The sequence below is a fragment of the Hyaloscypha bicolor genome (genome assembly GCF_002865645.1).
Source record: "Hyaloscypha bicolor E unplaced genomic scaffold K444scaffold_10, whole genome shotgun sequence".
Classification (NCBI taxonomy): domain Eukaryota; kingdom Fungi; phylum Ascomycota; class Leotiomycetes; order Helotiales; family Hyaloscyphaceae; genus Hyaloscypha; species Hyaloscypha bicolor.
The window spans coordinates 385,781-406,947 of record NW_020194512.1 but is presented as its reverse complement, the minus strand read 5'-3'; the positions used below and the strand labels follow the sequence as shown (position 1 = coordinate 406,947).

At 30.5% G+C, this 21,167-nt stretch overlaps 4 protein-coding genes across 4 annotated transcripts; 2 read left to right on the top strand and 2 right to left on the bottom strand.

The window, feature by feature from the left end:
* On the bottom strand, window positions 1-778 carry K444DRAFT_658108 (uncharacterized protein; the record flags this gene model as incomplete). The annotated part of the gene is made up of 2 exons (XM_024886219.1): window positions 1-393; window positions 462-778. The coding sequence occupies 2 exons, from the start codon at window positions 776-778 to the stop codon at window positions 177-179; spliced, it is 534 nt and encodes a 177-aa protein (XP_024743811.1). The 3' UTR covers window positions 1-176.
* Window positions 779-1,111: 333 nt separating this feature from the next.
* K444DRAFT_605887 (uncharacterized protein) lies at window positions 1,112-3,206 on the bottom strand. Its single transcript, XM_024878892.1, has 2 exons — window positions 2,423-3,206; window positions 1,112-2,368 (listed from the first exon to the last, which is right to left on the bottom strand). Exons 1-2 carry the CDS (start codon window positions 3,084-3,086, stop codon window positions 1,251-1,253), a joined length of 1,782 nt encoding a protein of 593 aa, XP_024743810.1. The 5' UTR covers window positions 3,087-3,206; the 3' UTR covers window positions 1,112-1,250.
* A 1,356-nt stretch (window positions 3,207-4,562) lies between these two features.
* Window positions 4,563-5,587, top strand: K444DRAFT_623156 (uncharacterized protein; the record flags this gene model as incomplete). The annotated part of the gene is made up of 2 exons (XM_024882245.1): window positions 4,563-4,753; window positions 4,909-5,587. The coding sequence occupies 2 exons, from the start codon at window positions 4,563-4,565 to the stop codon at window positions 5,585-5,587; spliced, it is 870 nt and encodes a 289-aa protein (XP_024743809.1).
* A 5,868-nt stretch (window positions 5,588-11,455) lies between these two features.
* On the top strand, window positions 11,456-11,746 carry K444DRAFT_689211 (uncharacterized protein; the record flags this gene model as incomplete). The annotated part of the gene is made up of 1 exon (XM_024887732.1): window positions 11,456-11,746. A coding segment is annotated over one exon (252 nt), but the record flags the coding sequence as incomplete, so codon positions are not given.
* Window positions 11,747-21,167: the final 9,421 nt, after the last annotated feature.

The following is a 21,167-nucleotide window of genomic DNA, read 5'->3' as shown; positions in this document are numbered from 1 at the left end:
ACGGCTAAGAAGCAACCAGGCCAACCAGGTCAGTGAGCCAAGCCGCCAAATTTCTCTTGCGGTCGGCCTTGTCTTGACCCGGATACTCTTGCTCTTCGTCTGCATACTCGTCGTCTTCGTTGCTGGAGTTGCTGCCCTTGTCAGCGGACTCCCCAGTGCTTTGAGTCGTAATCTATCTAGTCTGTCCATTTCCTCTTTCGGCTGTGCTGATGATAACCGGTGTCTTGGGATGCGTCCACACTCTCATCCTTGCTCTCATCTTCACTGTCATCCGAAATCTCCAGATTTTCATAACCGACTTCTAAAATTTGACACAGACGTTCTAGCTCGACTGATTCCCTATAATCTCGTCCAAATCGTCTCGCAAAATTATGCACTAAGTGCGCCGTCTTGCTGTGAAGCAAAGAAGTACCTGCCCCGTTATTAATGAAGATCTGGGCGACGTCCAGCTACTCACTGACTGCCAAATTGGGGAACCTTGACAGGCTTCGAGGACTTCGGGGTCATGCAGAATTTCCGAAAACCTGTCTATGACATGGTTCCAAGCTGTTGAGCCTCCATACTCTTCGCAGGGATCTGCTCCATGCGGCAGTAAGGCTTCCAAGTACTTCAAGCTCGGTCGATGTCTGATCCTTTGCCTATCCCAGTCCATATCCAGTGGCATTCCGGGTAGCTCCAGAAAACCGTCATTGTCAACTGCAATTAAGATGAACGGTGCTCCTGCTAGTAGCTCCGGTGCACTCCGTGTGTCAATAAGAGTCCTGGGGATGGCAACCATGAGTGACCTCCGGTGAGTGATTCTGCCAAACCTCAAACAAAGAAGCAGAAGCCATCGAAGTTATTGTCATCAATACCTCCAGGATAGATATCCAAAGCCATCCACGAGCAAGACCAGAAACCCGACACATCCAGCCATCGCCAATATAGTGCTGATGCGAACACAGGTCGCGCTAGAATGTGTTGGTTGTCAGTTGCGCAGCCTACTGTAGACTTGGAGGTAGCTGGCCAAAAGGCCAATGAGCCACGATTGAGAGGACGAAAGAATAAAGTAAGCCTTGCTGATCAGAGGTAGTGGTGGGAACAGCATTAGACAGATATCGGGAAGATATGCCCGACGTGCGATATTTATAGATAACTGGCGGAGAATACATCTACTTCTATTTCTCGAGCTTGACAAGTGTGAGAATCTTAAAAGAGCACGAAGCAGAAGCACAAGTTTCTCTTTTTCTTTACATTAATTTCTGTTCTACCTAGGGTACAGCGGTATCAACTTGCTTTTGGTTGATAGTTGGTGTAGAAGTTGCATCAGAGACTGCCGGATTTTCTTCACCAGTCGGTCTGCGTCGACACTTCTTACGCCAACCAGAGAATTTTTTAGACAACTCAGTAAACTTTCTAGGAAACTTAGTGAACTTCCCAGGCAACTCAGCAAGCCATTTTGAAGATTTAGGAAACTTCTCATCAAACCACTTAGCCAACTTCGATTTCTGTGAAAGAAAGAGCACAATCAACAAGATCGGTAACGCCACAGTGATATAAACCCAAATAACCTCGCGACTAGGCGCTACCTTATCAGACATAGCAAACAGACCTGAGACGTATGACAGCGGTACGAATATCAAGGCAATATTTGTCAAACGGTTGACGTTCAGTGTCTCCGCAAAAGAGAGTCTGTTATCAGCTATCTGAATCAGCGAAGTGACGATTGTCACAGAATTCTCGAGCGTGCGTCCGTACACCGCTATTTTACCAGCGATGTATTGAAAGTCCATTAGAAGTGCTGATTTGATTTCCGAATCTGGTGCGGCCGATGACTTGCCGGTTGAGCTGCTTGCTGAGCTGCTTGCTGGCTCGTCTTTATCTGGAACAGTAGCTGTGTGGTTGTGAGACTCCAGGAATTCAACCACAGCTTTGACCTTGGCGTATGATTGTTCGCTGCGACGGCACCATGCTTGAACACTCTTGAGGTCGCCATGCATTTTTTGGACCTCCTTTTCGATGGAATCCTTCCCTTTAAGTTTATCCGGCGAATATTCATATTTCTTAATGGCGTGAAACATGACCTCGAGATACGTCATCCACTCGGAGGCTACAATCTTCAGTGGATGGTAACATAACGAAAGTAAAGTCGGATCGGCTGTATTGAACGCCGGGGGGTATCCTTTTTCCCAGTACAGGCTGACTGCATCGAGCATCGAGTTTCGATTCAAATTGATGGATGGATTGTTGGAGGTACTTGTGGTATACCGAGGGGTATCATCGTAGTCGGCAAACCCGCCTTGGAATGGGTGTGATGTCAAATCCCACCCAGTGATTCCGTCGAGATATTTTTCCGTCGGCTCAATCGCAGCATCAACAAGCACTATGGCTGTGACTGATCAGCTTACATACATCCTATCTTCACAACTGCATGTCTTCTTACCAAGCCAAGGCCCATTCTTAGTCTTACTCTTGATTTTCAGAACCGAGCAGCAATGCTTCACGAGACCGATAAAACTCTCCTTATTCCTAGGGAGTATCGCCAGTTTCCGCGGGACGTTCGTGGAGCGAAGGAGTGTTCCGGTGTATCGCACTGGTGGTTTGTCAGGACCTGACTCAGGAAATACCAGCGCCTTTTGATAAGTGATATTGACGAAGTCCTGTTTCGCTGCATTTGAGGGTAAAGTGGCCATAGATGTCCTTGATCTCTCAATGTCCACGCGGGCTGTTTCAATGTGCCCTCCGAAAAACGATGGATCGATATTTAGCGTACGTCCAAGGATCTCTACAACATCTTTGGACGGATCTTCGATGGTTAATATCCTTCCTGCGACGGTGCCGTCGGGTCTAGGGTTCACGAAATTCCCAGGTGTTGTCAGGAAGGTTTGAAGATTTGCTGCATTCAGTGGGCGCCCCAGAGGGACTGGACCCTTGCCTTTGGGATCAGAGAAAGCCAGATGGCATACTATCTGACAATTATTTGGGGCAGACCGACTGGAATCACGCTCGAAAAAGTCGGCTACGGTTGACAGGCTAGGAATTCGTTTGGTTTGCTCAGAGACCCATTGGGCATAAGTAATAGTACTATCAGTAGTAGTATGATCCATGGTTATGCTAGATGTGTATGAGGCTTACCAAGGGGTTTTGAATTTGGCTCCTGAACTATGGTTATAGCAAGCACACCGGGGCCACGCAGCGGCTCTGAGACGCGAACTCAGGGGTGGTGGCTCCCGCCGGTGAGAGATAGGCTGCACAAGCCGCCTGAAATGTTACATATATGGAATGAGGTCCTAAAATAGACTGAGGACTACTAGCAACTCTACTGGTCCGGACCTTAAATTGACCGCTGTCATGGATCGCTTTCAGCATCATGCATATGTAAAGCGGTGCAGAGTTTTCTCTTTATTGCTTATTGCGGCTGGAAGTGATTGCATACTTGCGAATCAGAACTGAGTGCTGCCTCTGCGTACTTCCTATTCGATGTATGACTGGCTGCAATCATCGCACACGAGCAGGGAGTCAAATTCACAGCCACCACCATCATTTCCTATTCCGCTCACCGAAAGATCAGGCTGCGTGTCTTAGGTGAGTACCGGAGGCTCCTTACCAGACACAATTCCTGGCATCCATTGCCTACCCGAACACCAACTCTCAGCTGAGAGGAGAAACTTGACCATCACAGTTGCCTAAATAAGACCTGAGGTACGGCTTGAGGGCTTTAGAGTCGCAAAAAATCCACGCCTTAAGAGACAGCGATGATGAGAATGATGATATAGAGGAATGGATAGCGAGGGCGAGCTGGGTAGAGATTAAGAGCGTAGGATATTAGTCGGTCATATAGAAACAACATTAACAGCTTCACTTTTAGAAGTATTTAAGGTTCGATTGAGTCGTGACACCTACAGACACCTCGAATTTGGAGGTGGTGGCCTGTGCGTGTGCATAGTTCTAGCCAGTTCACGTGTGCATATAGAAGGGATCACCCACCAACCGCCCAAACCCCCTTCCCGCCCACGCCTACCCCACCAAAATTTTCTCGATTTTTCAAAGTCTTTAGAAAATTCTAAAAACTTTCCAGATTATAGAGAATACTCGAAATATTGCGAATATTGTATTAATATTTCGAATTTAGCGCGTTAAGGTATCCAAAATCCAAGTTGAGCGGGAAGGGGGTGTGGGCGGTTGGTGGGTGATGCCTTCTCAGCAAAGTCCCACAATTTAACGCCACAACTCGCTTGTTCACCTTTTCTTCTCGTCACTTTTTCTAGGCGTCAGTTCTGTACCGCACATTTCTCACCAGGTGTGGCATACGCAGAGATATGATTGTCCACACTGCATGTTCTCTATAAGACTTCCTACTACATTCTTAGACGCTCTTTAGCTTGACCTCGTCACCTCTCCGGCCTCGCTAGCACCTATACAGCACGATTTCTAATTGCAGCTACACCCTTTTAAAACTTTGCTTCATCGATAACTTGAGTCTGTCAAAGTTGGTGAGCTTTAACGGAACTTTTCTGTTGAGTCGCCCTAAGTACTAGACACTTAGAAAATAGTCAGTTCATTCGCGTTGACAGCTCCTAGGGATGGATCTGATCACGCGATTCGTGCGTGGCTTCGAGGGAGACAAGCCATATTACGACCGTCTCGGCGAAGAGTTGAGGAGAGAATGTGATGGCATGCTTAAGCCGCATGATAACATCAAATATTTCTGGGAATGTCGAACTAAAACGGCAGAGTCACTGGAGAGGAAGTTGAATCACAGGGCGAAGACAAAGTGAGTTATAGAATGATTCATAATTGAAACTCTCACACAAGACGAACTGATTAGTCTCTACTAAATATAATCGTCTGTTTGAAATAACCAACTCGACTACACGCTCTCATCATCGTCGATCTTTGCTAGATGAAAGCTGACACGCCTGTGCATAGACCCTACACAGATAACGCTTCTATCTTCGCGGATATCAAGGATCTAGTTGGCGCAAGAATTATCCTGGCATGGCGTAGTGAAAATGACTTCAAGATGGTCAAAAAATTAATTACCCAGACATTTGACGTCCTGGATACCAAACAACATCCAATGTCGCGTTCGAACCCAGTGGGCAGCACCAGTGGCTTTCCTGTTTACACCGCACTCCATTTTGCGGTAAGATCGCGCGACCCTGAATCCTCAATGAGCAGACCCCCAGAATTACGATTTGAGATCCAAGTCATGTCTACGTTCATGTACTTTTACGATAGTCTCTATCACCAGACATACGAGAAGCTCCATAGTGAGGCGGAAGACATATCCTTTGATTACGATCGCCTGGGACACGGTACCAGAAGCCCAAGTCTCTGGGAGCCTAGTGATGCAGAAAGTAGATCTCTTGAGGAAATCTTTGGGTTGATGCGGATGTCAGAGATGATTGTTGACAAAATTCGTCATTTGTTGGTCAATACGCCCAATATTAGGGCAATGGTAGACGAAGAGAAATCAATGCTCAAGAAGACGTTGCAGGTACGGAAATCATGGGAAGATGACTTTTGGGGCTTTACGCCACGAAGGCAGGAACCTCATAACTACTCGCTACAAACACTAGACATGGAAGAGTCACACAGTCGCTAGATAGTATATTCAAGGCGACTATATCAGTTCTCTCTGGCCAGGGGACTACTCTATAAGTAGGCCTTATATAGAGTTACTAAGTTCAATTAGTATAATATAATTAATAAGATAAGAAGTATTATTTTACTTAAGGTTTTCTTAAAGTTTATAATTATAAGAATATTATATAACTAACTAGCTAATTAAAGTATAAATATTAATTATTTAATTTATAATTATTTATTAAAAGACTTTTATAAACTTAATTTAAGCTTTATATATACTTATATAAACAAGTAGAGGAATAAAGTATTGCGAAATAGGGTTAAATAATACGGCGGAAGTATACGCGTATTGGATTTCAACATATGTCCCCTACATTCATTCTACCCCACAAGCGCGGGTGTCCTCTGGAAATATTTTACTTCCAATATCTTATTCTCAAATCCAGGATCCTTTTTGGGCCTCCGCACCGGGATTTGTTATTGACTCCCATCTAGCCTATTAGATACGGCTTTGGTTGGGTTTAGGTAGTGGCTGAATTTAGCCGCTGATCGCACTTTTTCCATCCACCAGAGGGCTCAAATGGGCTCCATATACTAAATATAGCTATAGGATTCTTAGCCAAGTACGGGCTGCTTACAGGGGACTGGCTGGCTGTACCTTCCCAAATATTATAAATATGAGCCCTCTCCCAGGTATTACTAGCCACCGGATAGTAGCGAATTCAGTAATAACCATAATGAAGAGGGGGCGACGGTACCAGATGATATAGACGAGTGGCGAGGATAGGGTCAGGGCTCTATGGGGAAGGATTAGTATAAAGACATAATAGCTCGCCGTAAGGCTATACAGATTGCACGAGATAAAGAGAAGGAATACAAAAGAATTAATAAGGAGAAAGTGGATGTAATAAGGAAGCTTATTAACAAGGATCCTTAGGAGTATAATCGTTAAATGAAGGCATATAATCTTAGGATATAAAGACTCGCCGAGGCGTTTCTTGAAGCTATAACTATAGATAAGCAAACTAATACTCGTACGGAGAGCATGGAATTGTCGCAATTACGCTCCTATCTTCAGAAGCCCCGCCGTACGAGAATCGTAAAGAGTACTACCCGAGACCAAAAAGTTGGCAGTAGTAACCGATCCAAACGATCCGCATTAATACTTGCAGAAGCTCTGGTAGATAAGAAGAGAGAATAACGAAAGGTACCCGCAACGAAGCGAGCAAGTCGAAGAATCGCTTATAAACCAGTCTAACATGGCATGTTTACAGAGCCAAGTCGTTTGACGTACAAGCGGAACTCTATAGCCCCTCGCAACCACCTATCACCCAAGAAGTCAATATTAGTCGAGGCTGCAAAGCCTCAAGGGTGGGCACACCGTTTGAGACCCAGGAAGTAACCTGGAGGCTAAATATACGTATTTGGCGGGTATTTATTACGAGTCTTCGAGTACGAGAGACTAGTAAGGAAGGGTTATAGGCCATTGAATTTACGGTTCTCTCAACGTTCTTTTTGCTAGGTCAAGTACAATAATAAGTTATTAAAGGGTCCGATATTAGGGGGGCTATTGACTATATATATCGAGCAAAAAAATCTCTAACGCCAATTGCCTCTATTAAATAAATAATGTGCAATATCCAAGTAATAAACTTCTAGTCTCGATAACATTCCCGTATTCGTCTTTATTATTCCTATTACTCTTCTTATTAAACTCCATGTCTCTAATATCAAATTCTGACTCTGCCGAATTAATATTCTAAGTCCGTTATAGGTCTGATATTACTAATAGCCTAATAATTATAACTACTAACCGGAGAACTATACTATAGATATTGAGAGGTTTCTATCGGTATACTATATTCTCTAATTATAAATAGGTAGTTATTCTTATAGTAATACTAATACCTAGTACCTTTAAAGTTATATACTATAGCTATATATATAGCTGCTTTTTCCTTATTACTTACTAGTATATAGAATATTGAATTATATAATATCTTCTTAATATTCTTAACTTTGTTTCTTATACCTGCTATTTGGCTAGTATATTAAAGGATTATTCAAGTTATTTAAGTTATTTATAAATATTTATAAATAACTTAAATAAAATATAAATAACGAATAGCTTAAAAAACTTGAGTAAAATAGAATAATTATTTATAAATAATATAAATAATATGAATAACTATAAATAGTCGCGTGTAAGTCACGGGATTATTATAAATTAATATATATTTTAATTTTAAAAAAAGAACTAAGATACTTATTAAGCAGGCTTATATAAGGGTTCTTAAATACTAATTTTCTTTAATAATAAACTTGAAGTATTACTAAGGTTCAATTTACTTACTAAGTATTACTATTACCTAATTAGGTAGTAAAGTAGTACTAGGTGCGGCCCCCCCGGAAGCCTTACCTGACTAGGCTAGCCCCATTACATATAATAATCACGTGTATTATTCAAGTTATTTATAAATATTTATAAATAACTTAAGTAATATATAAATAAAATATAAGTAACGGGATTTATACTTAAATAGAATATAAGTAATAGCTATTATTCTATTTTATTCTATTTATTTAATATATTATATTTGGCCGGGATATTTATTATATATTTTATATATAAGCTAAAGATATTCCCTAGCCTTATCCAAGAGCTATATAAGCTCTAATTCAGGCTCTATAAGGCTCTGCTCGAGAGCAAGAAACCGTATCTAGTATAAGAGGCCCTTAATATAATTTCCTAGTTAATTTCTTAAGTAAAATTCTATTATTAATTTTTTGTATTTCTTTCTATTAATATTTAAATTAACCTAAATACTAGTTTTGCCTTTCTAATTATTAAGGAAAGTCAGGAGAATAGTATAGTTATATCTAATAAGTAGTACTATAATTAGAAGTCGGTTATATACCTAAAAAATATCGACTTTAGAATATAAATTAATATTAATTTTATAATATCTACTAGTATCTTAAATAAGGTTATAAATATAGCTAAAGAGTTATTCTTTCTTATTAGCCTATTATAGAAATTTCTTAATCTTTCTTTAAAGCCTAATAATTATTTTATATTAGTTCTTTTTTTATATAAGTATTTTAATCTGAGAGATTTAGTAATTATAATTCTTTTTTAATTAAAGAGGTCCTAATAAAGAAGTTTCTGGTAATATCTTATTAGAAGCCTTTTAGCTACCTCTAGTAGTTTTATAAAGCTTTATTTCCAGGCTGGTTAATAAGCCAGCCGGCTTATTAGCTAGCTTATAAGCTAGTTTATTAAGCTATTTAGTTAGGCTTTAATTTTTATATCAGTCAGTCAGCTAAAAATCTACTAGCTTAAAAGCGGCTGATTAGCTAAGTCATACTAATTTTGCGATTTTGGAGTCATTTAAATATATAATAATTGGAGTTTTTGGGAGGATTAGTAGGATAATTAGGTAATTATAGCCTTAATTACTAGGCCTTCTAGCCTTGAAAATCTCCTTAGCTCGTATACTTGGTATTTAATTCCTTAATCAATATCAAAATGAATACCGCATCCACCCCTACTAGTCGAGTCTCTTGTAATCTCTTAATTAGACCTTCTGAATCATTATCAAATCTTCCGAATGTATTTAGCCAGATAATGGGCAGTACGCCTAGGGAGCAAAGGAAGGACATACGAGATCGGTATAATTAGCCGGTACTAACTTATAATCAAAACTATAACCCTTACAAGCCTTCCCCCGAAGATTAACGCCCTAATTACTCTCCATATACTTCAGAAGAGCCTTTATATAATGATTACGCAGTTATAATTATACGGCTTCTGAAAAAACATATTATTACAGGTACTACTAAGCGGAAGAGAATAGTATGGGTTTGGTAGCTTGGTTATACTCTTACTAATATAAGTAAAAAAGATAAGCCTACTATATAGGTATATAAGTTTTATATGACTTTTTATTATTATATAGTAATTATATACTTATTAGTTTTTTAGGCTACTATAATCCCGAATTTTCCAGAAGCCGAGAATGGTATTATAATAGTAACTTTCTCAAAAATACTAAAAATTATCTCCTTACCTATTACTTTCTTGATTACTAAGGAGATATATAGAGAGCATAGTATGGAAATAATGGCCTATAAGCTTCAGGGCCGGTTAATAGAGGCTATAAGCAGGCAATCCCGTTCTGTTAGTAGGAATTTATAAATATATTTATTAAATAGATTATAATAAATAATATTAAGTCTTATAAAATAGCTTCTCCCTGACTAAAATATGCCTTCAAAATTGCTAATATGCAAGCTATAAATACTCTATTATCTTCCTATAATATAATAAAGTTCTGGATTAATGAGATATTTTATTATTTTAAGCCAGAAATTAAAGAAGAGATTAAAATAGTAAAATTACGAATATATTATACTTTTAATAGCTAGGGCTTAAAGTATAAGAAAATTAGTATTTTGGGTATTATTATATATATAGTAAATTATAAAGGAGAGAATGTAATACGCCTAATTAGGTTACTAGAGCTCCCTAATTATAGGAAACGTAGTATTAGTAAGTCTGGATTTTTACTATTACTATAAATAGATTTTTATATAGTAGTATTAATAATTTACAAAAGTAGTATAGCGTGATTCGGGCGTTCCCGAGCGTTTCTAGCTAATAGGAGAGCTTTGGCCAGACCTTAATTTCCTTCCGAGATTATATAACTAACTTCTTTTATTAGATTAAGCTATAGTAATCTTGCTATTATTTTAACATTTTGGTATTAATAAAGATAATTTGGGCTATTTTGTACTTAATAATACCCAAAATAATAATATAATATTATAGGAGCTTAGCTAATAAATGGATTTTAATCTAATTTAGAAAAGACTATACTATATAAGATATATTCTTAACTTTATTATAGAAGCCTATTTATTTGGATAAGACGAGTCAAGCTAGAAAGAAGACTTTAAGGAAGCAGGTACAGGAGAGCGTTAAAAGCTTTAGAGATAGCGGGAAAAGCTTAGGAAGCTATATAACTTGGTAGTATATATTATAAATTTAGGAAAGCGGATAGATATCTTTACTAAGTTATAAATTAATACTAATACCGGAATCGCTTTAAGCAAGTAATAGAAGCTTGTTTTAGATAGGGGAATATATTAGAATTCAATATATTAGATAATTAGAAAAGCCCTTAAACTTAAAAAGGCCCTAAATATCTATACTAATAATTTGAGAGATTCTAATAATTCTGATAATTAAGAGATCTATTTAGAAGACTATATTACTATAGCTAAATAGAGGGCTTTTGAGATTATTAGAGATTAGCTTGAATCTCTTTTCTGATTAACTAAGAACTTGGAAGGTAATTATAATCTAAAAGACGAAGTATGAAAGGCTTTATATAGTACTTTATAGGAGGTATTTTCTGTCTTTGAGTTCCTTTTTAGTTATTTTGAGAAGCTTGAAAAAAAGGCAAAAGCTAGAGATTTTAATAAATATCCCGGTATTTAAAGCTTAATTACTTTAGCTTAAAATACTATAATATTATAGTATAAGAAGACAGATTACTCTCTTGTATAAATAGCTTTAATAGTCTTATATTCTCGGTTTAAGTTTACTTGATTTAATTAATACTAGATATTACTAGGGAAAGCGTATACTTTTAATTTGGCAAAGACGAAGAAATGTAAGCTTTGGGAGAAATAGTATAGGGATAATAGTATTTTAGGTCGAACGAATCAGTTCCCAGAGCCTGAAAAAACGATATCTTACCTAGAGAATATACTAAATCAGATAGTGCCTTCTAATTTATTACGTCCTAAGAGGCCTACTTATACAAAAGACGAGTTTTACCTATATTTAGCTAAACCCCCTACTAATCTTTTGGGAGTTATAGAGTACTGGAAAGCACGGGAGTCTAAATGGTCTCATCTTACTAAAATAGCATATAATTTTCTTAGTATTCCAGCTATAAGCTCTGAGTACAAGCGAGTATTTTCGTCTTATACGAAACTAACTACTTCTGAGAGTTCTAGACTATTAGGAAAGAGCTTATGGCATTACGAATACTTAAAAAACTGGCAGAGGAGGGGGGTAATTATAATGGAAACGTTTGGGGATACTATTATTTTGAAGCTAGTTTAAATATAATTTTCTGAGATTTATATCTTCAACTAATCAGCAGCTAATTAGCCGAATTAGCTAAGTAAGTCAGCTAACCCACTTTATATAAGCTAATTAGCTGTTAAAAAACCTGAGCTAATGGCTGACTGACTGGCTTATTGACCTGCCTGTTTATTTCAATTATTTGCATTTTAGTAACTAGAGAAATAAATTCTATATTAATTCAGATAATAAACTTCTTTATTACCTTATTAATTAATACTTAATAAATAATATAACTATAGTAATTAAGGTTTTATAAAGGGCTATAGCAAGTTAGGTAGCTTTTTATTCCAGAAATAGAAAATAGTTTAGTACTATTTTTTAGGTCTATAATTAATTCTTTATTATTTATAATATAGAAATCTAATATATTTATATATCTTTTTATACTTTCTAAAATAAGAATATATCTATAGGATAGTATAATATAAGAATTTTTATTAAGATTAATCTTTTCGAAAATAAATAATAAAATAAAATTAATAATTATTTTTTTAATTATTAAATATATATAAGTCTAATAATATATAATACCTAGATAAATCTCTCTATAAATAAATAAATATTAATATTTATAAGCTAATATCTTTATATAGTATTCTAAATATAGTAGTAGTTTATAGGATATTATATATAATAATAAGGATTATTTATAGTATAAATAAAACTAAGAATAATTCTTAATATATAATATATAAGGCTTATAATATAGTTTACTATATTTCAAATAATTATAATAGAACCTCGATATAACGATCCCTAATATAGCAATATTCTTAGTAATATAATATGGCCTTAAGGTCCCGCACTTTTTTAGCCTTAGGCTTATAATATTCTTGGTATTATGATTATTATAAGGTTTTTCGGTCCCAACCTTTAATTTTTAGTAGTATATTATTCTAATTTATTAAGAGAAGGAGCAATTTATTAATACTTCAGGGCCCTCTGGCACTAGTAGTATAATCTCTTAGGCTATTAATCTTACTAAATCACAGCTCCTTAATCTTACTACTCGTTCTCTAGCCCCTAAATAGCCCAAAAAGAGACGGAGGCATGATAGAAGCTAATTAACGAGTGCTACGGAGGTCCTTCCTTATTTATTATATATATACGTGATCCTTAATTTAATAATACCTCGGTGGATTATTAGAAAAAGGCACTAAAATTAATATTATTATATCGAGGTTCTACTATATAGCTAATTTTACAGGGTTCTATATAAAGAAGATAAGATATATTATTATAGTATAGAACTTTATAGCTATAATTATAAGTTATATATAGTTTTTTATATTAGGTATTATAAACTTTATATATTTTTTTAATAATTATATTATTAATTCTAGTATTATAATCTTTATAAATATATATATAATTATATTTATAAGTTAGTACTATTTTATAGGTTACTAAATAAGAGTAATTAATATCTAAAAATAGTTTATAATAATAGACTCGGAATTTATATTTATAATATTATATAATTTGTTTTATCTAGATTAAATAACAAATCTCTTCTAATATTTATATCTTATAATATCTTAGCTATCTAGTAATATATCTATATAATAAAAAGATATTAAATAATATAACTTGGTATTTTGGCTTATATAGATCTCTATAAGGTCTCGAATACTTATATTTATAATCTTTCTTTATTTTTGAATAATATTTAAAATAATAAACTATATTATATAAAGATATAAAATAATATATATTAGAATAGAAATATTTATAGAATAGTCTTAATAAGTATTTTCTAGTATAATTATTTTTAGAAATAAATATAGTAAAATTATCTGGTTCTAAAACTTTAATAAGTATTTCTTTATATTAAGAATAATAAAATATAAGCCTCAAACTAATATTATTTAAGTATTCTAGAATAGAGAATACTTTAGTCTATATAAGAATAGGTCTCGAAATATTAGAATTACTAATAATATATATTCTATATTAAATATAATTTAATAATATATCTATTATACTTACCTTAAAACTAGTATTACTCAATTCTTCCTCTATTCTAATAAATAAGTATAACTACTTTATTTAGGTAGCTAACCAAGTATACCTAAATAGGGGCAAGTAGTACTAATATGGCTTTGGCTATAGTTTCTACTATAATATAAATATCTCTTTATCCTAACTACTTTGCCCTCTCTCTATTATTATTCTCTTCTAACTTATCTAATCTGCTATTCGGCCTTATTTATATACTTATAACTCCTATAATTATCTTACCTCTTTTATAATAGCTATATTACCTATAATAATACTAGTTAAGAATAATTTAATACTTATTTCGAGTTCTTTAATCTAGAAGGCATATCTTTAGTATCCTTCTAATTATCTTTCTTTAAATTATATTATTAATTCGGATATAGCTATTCTCTATATTCTAGTCCCAAATATTATTAGTTTTAGTTTAACCTTTATATATTTACTACTATCTCTATTTATTAGCCAGAGATTATAAGAGTAAGGTATATTTATTTAAGATATATATTTATAAAATAAGACTAATAAGAAAAATAGTTCAGAATAGCAGGAATCCGTTCTATCTTACTATACTATAGTAATAGTATAATCCGGAAACTAGTAATGAGTTTTTCTATAAGCTATAGTTTCTAGTATTATTATTAGCTCTATATAATATATTAGGTCGAGATTTATCTTATATATAAACCAGGAATTAGTAGAAGAATAGCTAGTACTTTATAAAAAGGAATATTATATACTTATTTTAATCCGGATATTATACTATTAGTATTACTTCAAGTTAAGAGCTAATTAATAGTACTTCCTAGGATAAAGGATTATATTATTCGGGATTATATTCCGGCTATAATTTAATCTCAGCTATATAGAAGAATTTATTAATTATAGTACTATTTCTCGATTCTCGATATAGCTAAAAGAAGCTAGAAAGAAGGTATTAGAAATTATAAAGAGAATATATTATATAACCTCGGATATAATACTATCCGGTTCTTTTTTGGATTCTAGGCAGATATAATAGAAAGTATTAATATAACTCTTATATAATACAGGAATAGATATAATATCCTGTAATTATATTCGAGTTAATATAAGGCAAAATATTACTAAGGAATTCTTGTAAAAAAAATAATAAAGGAGAAATATATATGGGATAGACTAGATATAAGATATTTTTGGGTTTAAGGTTATAGAATATATATTAATACTCAGATTATATCTCCTAATAGAGATAATTCTTTAAAATAGTAGGATAAAAGAAATAGCCAGAGAAGTAGGGAAAGCCTATATTATATAGCCTATTACTAAATTATATAAGTTTAGCTTTATAGAATAGGATAGAATCCAGGAAATAATAAAAAGAAGGAATTAATAATTAGTATTAAAAATCTTATAATACTAATTACTACTAGATTAATAAACTTATTAGTTCTAGTAAATATATATATTCTTGGAACTTGGAAAAAATAGAGAATTGGGGATTTATATACTAGGCAGTTTAGTTCAGTTCCTATTTTGGTCTGTAATAATAGAATAGTAGTTATAAATAGTAAATAGAAGAAATTCTATTATATGAAACTAGTTCTATTTCTTATAAAATTATACTCTCAGGTTATATATAAAGTTCCTTTAGTATACTATTTAAAAACTAGTATTCCTAAAGTTTATTCTCTATTATATTTGAATTCTTCTATAATAGCTAGTATTAAAATGAATTCTAACTAATTAAGTATTTCCTATTACTAGAATTAATTACTTCCAGGAACTTACCCGGTTCTATTATATAGTAATATTAGAATAGTTAATATAACTAGTTCTTGGATCTAGGAACTATTATTATATAATATTAGAGATATAGCTATATCTTTCGACTATTTCAAATCTTTAGTTCTAGTTCCTAATAAAAAGAATTATTTGGGATTAGAAAATAATATATATAGAGTTCCAGATATAGCTACTAATTATATAATAAAATGAATTAGTCTAATATTTAGAGAAATAATAGAAAATAACTATAGCTTTAATAAAAGTAATAAAGTAAATAATAATCTACTAATTACCGAATCCCTAGATTATAGTATATATAAAGAGGCCTTAATAGGGTACCTGAATTTATATAATTACCAGAATTCCCATAACTTTATTCTCAATATAAGTAATAATCTTACCGGTTCTATATAGTTAATATTAAGTAATAGTCTGGGTAATAAAGGCAAGTTACTAGTTATATTTTACCGGATATAAATCTAATAATATATAGATAAACCTACTATTCTTAAGAAAGATAGGCTAGATAATAGCCAGGAAAATCACAATTTAAATAGTTATAATAGTAATTATAATAATAACCTGGAGTCCGTTTAGAATAATAAGAATTAATATTATAGGTTCAGGAATTCAATTCTATTATTTTTAGATTCTAAAAAATGAATTTTAATAAGTTTAGAATAGAAGTCTTCCTTTAATAAAATATATAATCTTAATATATGAATTATAGCCTTTATATTAGTATAGGAGGCTATTAAAGAAGTAGCTTATTATAAGAACCCCACTTATATAAAATAAGTTTTCGGATAAACTAGATTTCTTATTATATTTATAAAATAAATAATTCTCGATATTTTATATAAGATAGTATATCTAATAGGCTATAAGATTAAATAATACTTCTAAGAGCCTCTTAAGTCTCTTAAGTATAAATAGTTCTCGGGTAATACTAAAATATTACAAGCTAGTATTATTAGATACTATTAGTATACTTTTAATTATTACTATTTATTTACTAAACTATTAAAGAAATATAGTAGACCGACTTTACTAATATAATCTCCTTCTAAGGTAAAGAAATATAATAGGCCAGTATTTAAGATATAATCTTTTTCTAAGAAGAAGTATAAAAGGCTATCTAAGATTAGAGTTTTATATAAATAATAAAATGAAATAATAATATCTTTTATAATTAGAGATAATTACTTCTTTTCTAGTCTCAAATAAGTATTTTAATTCTTATTACTACTTATAATAGTTTATATTTTCTTAGAATAAATGGATTTATTTTTTATAGATTTGAATTTTTTATTTCTATAAGCTTAAAATAGTATTTGGTTCTCTATATCCATATAACTATTTTACTATATAAACTCGTTTATTATTATTCTATAGTTACCTAATAGTTTAGCCTCTTATATAAATAGTACTATTAGCTAAGGTTTTGAAGTTTAGGAATTATAATTTTAAACTATTATTAGGAAATAAAAGAATATTATTTCTAAAATATAATACTTTTACTAATTACTATAGGCCTCTCTATAATATTATTTAAAGAAGTATAATTCAATAGCTATTTCTGACTTCTTTAGCTATTTCAGCTTTTGCTACCAGTTTTGGCTGTATTATCACGTGACCGTACTCACTTCCCCCTCCCCCGGGCTAATATTTTAAATCTCTATCTCAATTTTATATAGTAAAATTTGATCTACTTTAATCCTTCTCCCAGTTCTATATCTAATACAAGAATTTACTATTTCTAGTCTACTCTTTAGTTTAAATTCCAAGTTCTTAACTTTAGACTTCTAATAGTTCCTATATTTAAAATCTACTATAATCTATACTAATTACTATACCTTAATACTAGTTATATCCGAATCCAATTCAATATTCAAATACTTAAATAATATTCAAATACTCAAATAATATTCAAATACTTAAATAATATTCAAATACTTAAATAATATTCAAATACTTAAATAATATTCAAATATTCAAATAATATTCAAATACTTAAATAATATTATATCTTAATACTATTAATAGTTTAGCTTTATTATTCTATTATAAATTAAACTAATTCGGGCTTATAAATAATATAACTAGATAAACTAGGTAAATACCTGAATCTCTCTATCTAAGATTTATCTGCTTTATATATAAAAACTAATAGTACTTTAGTAACCCGAATTTAAAGTTCTAATAATATAAAGTTCTATTTCCAAACTCTAATTCGAGATCTATCTAGTTCCCCTAAAGTAATACCGGAAGTTATAAAAGATAATTTATATAATATAATTTTATAACCCGAAATCAGACCTATATTACTAGAACTATTAGCTACTAAAGTAAAAAGCATTTATACTAGACTTATAATAGTTGAGGCCAAGTATATTAAAGTAAATTAGAGGCTACTAGCCTCATTTACTTAAGTAAAGCTTAATAGTTAGTAATAGTAAACTTTAATTATTCTCTACTATATCCTTTTATATAAATACTACGATTTCCTATTCGTATTATAATATTTGTCTATAGATCCAGTTCTATAATAGCTTATATTAAAATATAATATACTAACTAGAATATGGCTTTATAGTATTTATATCTTTTTTAAAGTCTTATAGTATTATTTATTTACTTCTTTAGATTTTATACTAGACTTTCTTTATCTATTATACTTAATAATAGTACTATTTTATAAAATAATACTAATATTTATAGATACTTGGATTAAATATCTAGAAGAAATAAATTAGTATAAAATAGCTTTTAAAAATAAAGATATTCGAGACTAAAAAATCGGGATATCTAATACTTATAACTAGTATTCTAAGATATCTAATAGAACTCCGACTATTAGTAGACTCTATTACTATTATATAATTCTTATAACTAATATCCTTTAAGAATTATTCTTATATAATAAGTTCCTTTATATTATAAATTCTTTTAACCCAGTTCGAATATTAATCTTAATATTATTTAATCCAGTTCTAATTCTTATAAGAAAGTACTAATACAAATTACCTATTTTAGATATCCATTTTATAAGGGTATATAGGTTATTATTTAAATAGATAATAGAAAGGTTTAATAGGGAAGTAATATAATTTTTGTATTTTCTAAACCTTTAGATTAAAAGAACTATTTCTAGCTTTATAGAATAAGAATATCTAATTACTATTTCTAATATTTATATAATACTCGATTTTGGATTAAAGAATAATATTTTAATTAAAGCTATTAAGAGAATACTAATAATAATTACAGACGAGAAGATAAATATTTTATTTGAATACTTATAGTATTTCTATTATAAGATACTAGTAATTATTCTTAAATAAGCCAGAGATTTAAAAGTTTTACTTTTTCTTTATATTATTCTCGCTTTTATATATTATATATCTTATTCTCTATATATAATAGATCTTTGGAAAGCTTAATTACCTTGGGTTTAATTAATAATAATATTAAATACCTTAATTAATTATTTCTCGGAACGGGTTAAATATTTTATCTTATAATTCTTCTTTTATTTTATATTAATTTAATATTTACTAAATTATAAAATAAAATCTGTTATTATATCTATAGTAATAGTTAAAGATTTAGGAAGTACTTATATTTAATTAAATCGGGAAGGATATTTAATAAAAGTATATATAACTAATTTTTAAAGAATAAATAAGAAGTTTCTATAACTTCTAGTAATTCTTTAAATTAGAGTTTTATTAGGTTTACTAGACTAGAGCTATTTAATATTAGCTAATACTATAATTAATAGAAATACCTATAATTATAAAAGAATATATTATTTACTTATTATTAGTTATATCTTTAGATAAAATAACTAGGATACCTAATCCAAATCGGCTAATTAGTACTATATATTATTTACCTAGCTATATCTAATACTTGAATATCTTTTTAATTATTTTATAAGCCTTCTTCTAATTCTATAAGGCTTTCTGGCCAGTAATATTTATTATTTATAGAAATAATAAGTTAATAAAGTTATTAATTAGGGAATCTTAAGAAATACTAGTAGTTTACTTTTTAACTATATATATATTAAATAACTTAGTTAAATGAACTTGTTTACTAATATTATTTTCTATTAGTTTATATTTATTTAATATAACTTCCTATATTCTTATTAGTAAGTTTAGTAAAAATACCAGTATTAATATATATTTATACTTGCCCTATAATATCTGTTTCTAAATAGTAGAAAACCCGGTAAACCGGAAATAACTAATAAGATTATAAGAATTACGGATTTTTTACTATAATATCCTCTTTAAACTAATTATAAAAAAAAATTATATTTGAAGTTAGTAATAGGCTTATTATATAAGTTCTATTTATATAGTAACTTATAAATATTGAAATTTGTTTAATTTTCCGGTATACTAGGTTTTTTATTATTTAGGAACAGATATTATTTTAATTATTATTTAATTATTCTTATTTACTATTATTTTATATAACTTAAAAATTAATAATTTATAAGTATTAAGAATACTAATAATTTGGTTTAAATAAATATATAAAATAACTAAGTTAAATCTTTAATAAAAATATTAATATTTATTAAAATTATAATTTTATAAGTTTTATAATTCTAATAAACTTATTACTAATTTTTTAATATTCCTAAATTTATAGGCTAGAGGCTCCTAAATTTTCGTATAAATTTAGTAATATAGTATTAATACTAAAATTTCTAGTATTTTTACTAAGCCTATAGTTATTAGAGATAATAATTATAAGTAGTAAAAATAAGATATTATTCAAGTCTTTAATAGACGAAAACAGATATATATACTATTATATCGAATCTAGTATTAATAACTCATTTCTATAGGTAGTAATTTCTAAAGGTACTAGTTCTTAAAAATAGCTATATATTTATACTAGAGGATTAGGAAACGCCCCTTACTTAATCTTAATATCCGGAAAAGGAACTAGTATCTGAAGTTTTATACCTCTATTTATAGTTCCTTATTTTATATAGATCTATTATTTTAAATTAGTAAATTATATTTATTAGAAAACTTATAAATCTCAGATATAATAATAATATAATCTCTTTAATTTATAGTATAGTATAGCTACTTTCTTCTTACTTCTAATTGAGTTATGTAATATTTTCTATTCTATAATTCTTATTTCATCTTATAATATTAAAATATATAGTTTACTAGTTAAATATATCTGGAATTATAATAGTAATAGAAAACTAAGATATAGGAAAAGATTTAAATAGCTTCTTTTTATTAATAAGTAACTTTATAAGAAGGCAAACTTTATTTTTTACTTAAAAAATACCTTTACTATTAGTACTAGTCTATATAGTTCTACTAGAATCTCTAATATCTATAGATTAAAAACTTTTTTATAATATATTTTATAGAATTATACTAGCTATATTTATAAGCTAATAGTAATCTTTATTCTCGAATTATAATAAAGTCTCTTTAGTAAAGTTCTTTACTAACCTTAAATAGTAAATATAGTATATATAATATATAGTTAATTATATAGTTTATCCAGAAATACTTTTTCTATATTTATAAAGTTAATATTAAGTATATAAGAAAAGAAAGATTTTTTTCTTAGACTAAATAGCTATAAATAGAGAGGTAGCTAAAGTAGTAATAAGTATCTT

What these genes read in the sequence shown, in the direction of transcription:
- K444DRAFT_605887 (XM_024878892.1), bottom strand. Translation starts at nt 3,086, where the DNA reads ATGGATCATACTACTACTGATAGTACTATTACTTATGCCCAATGGGTC. An exon ending in TAAGAATGGGCCTTGGCTTG is followed by an intron (nt 2,369 to 2,422) that starts GTAAGAAGACAT and finishes GATCAGTCACAG; the next exon opens with CCATAGTGCTTGTTGATGCT.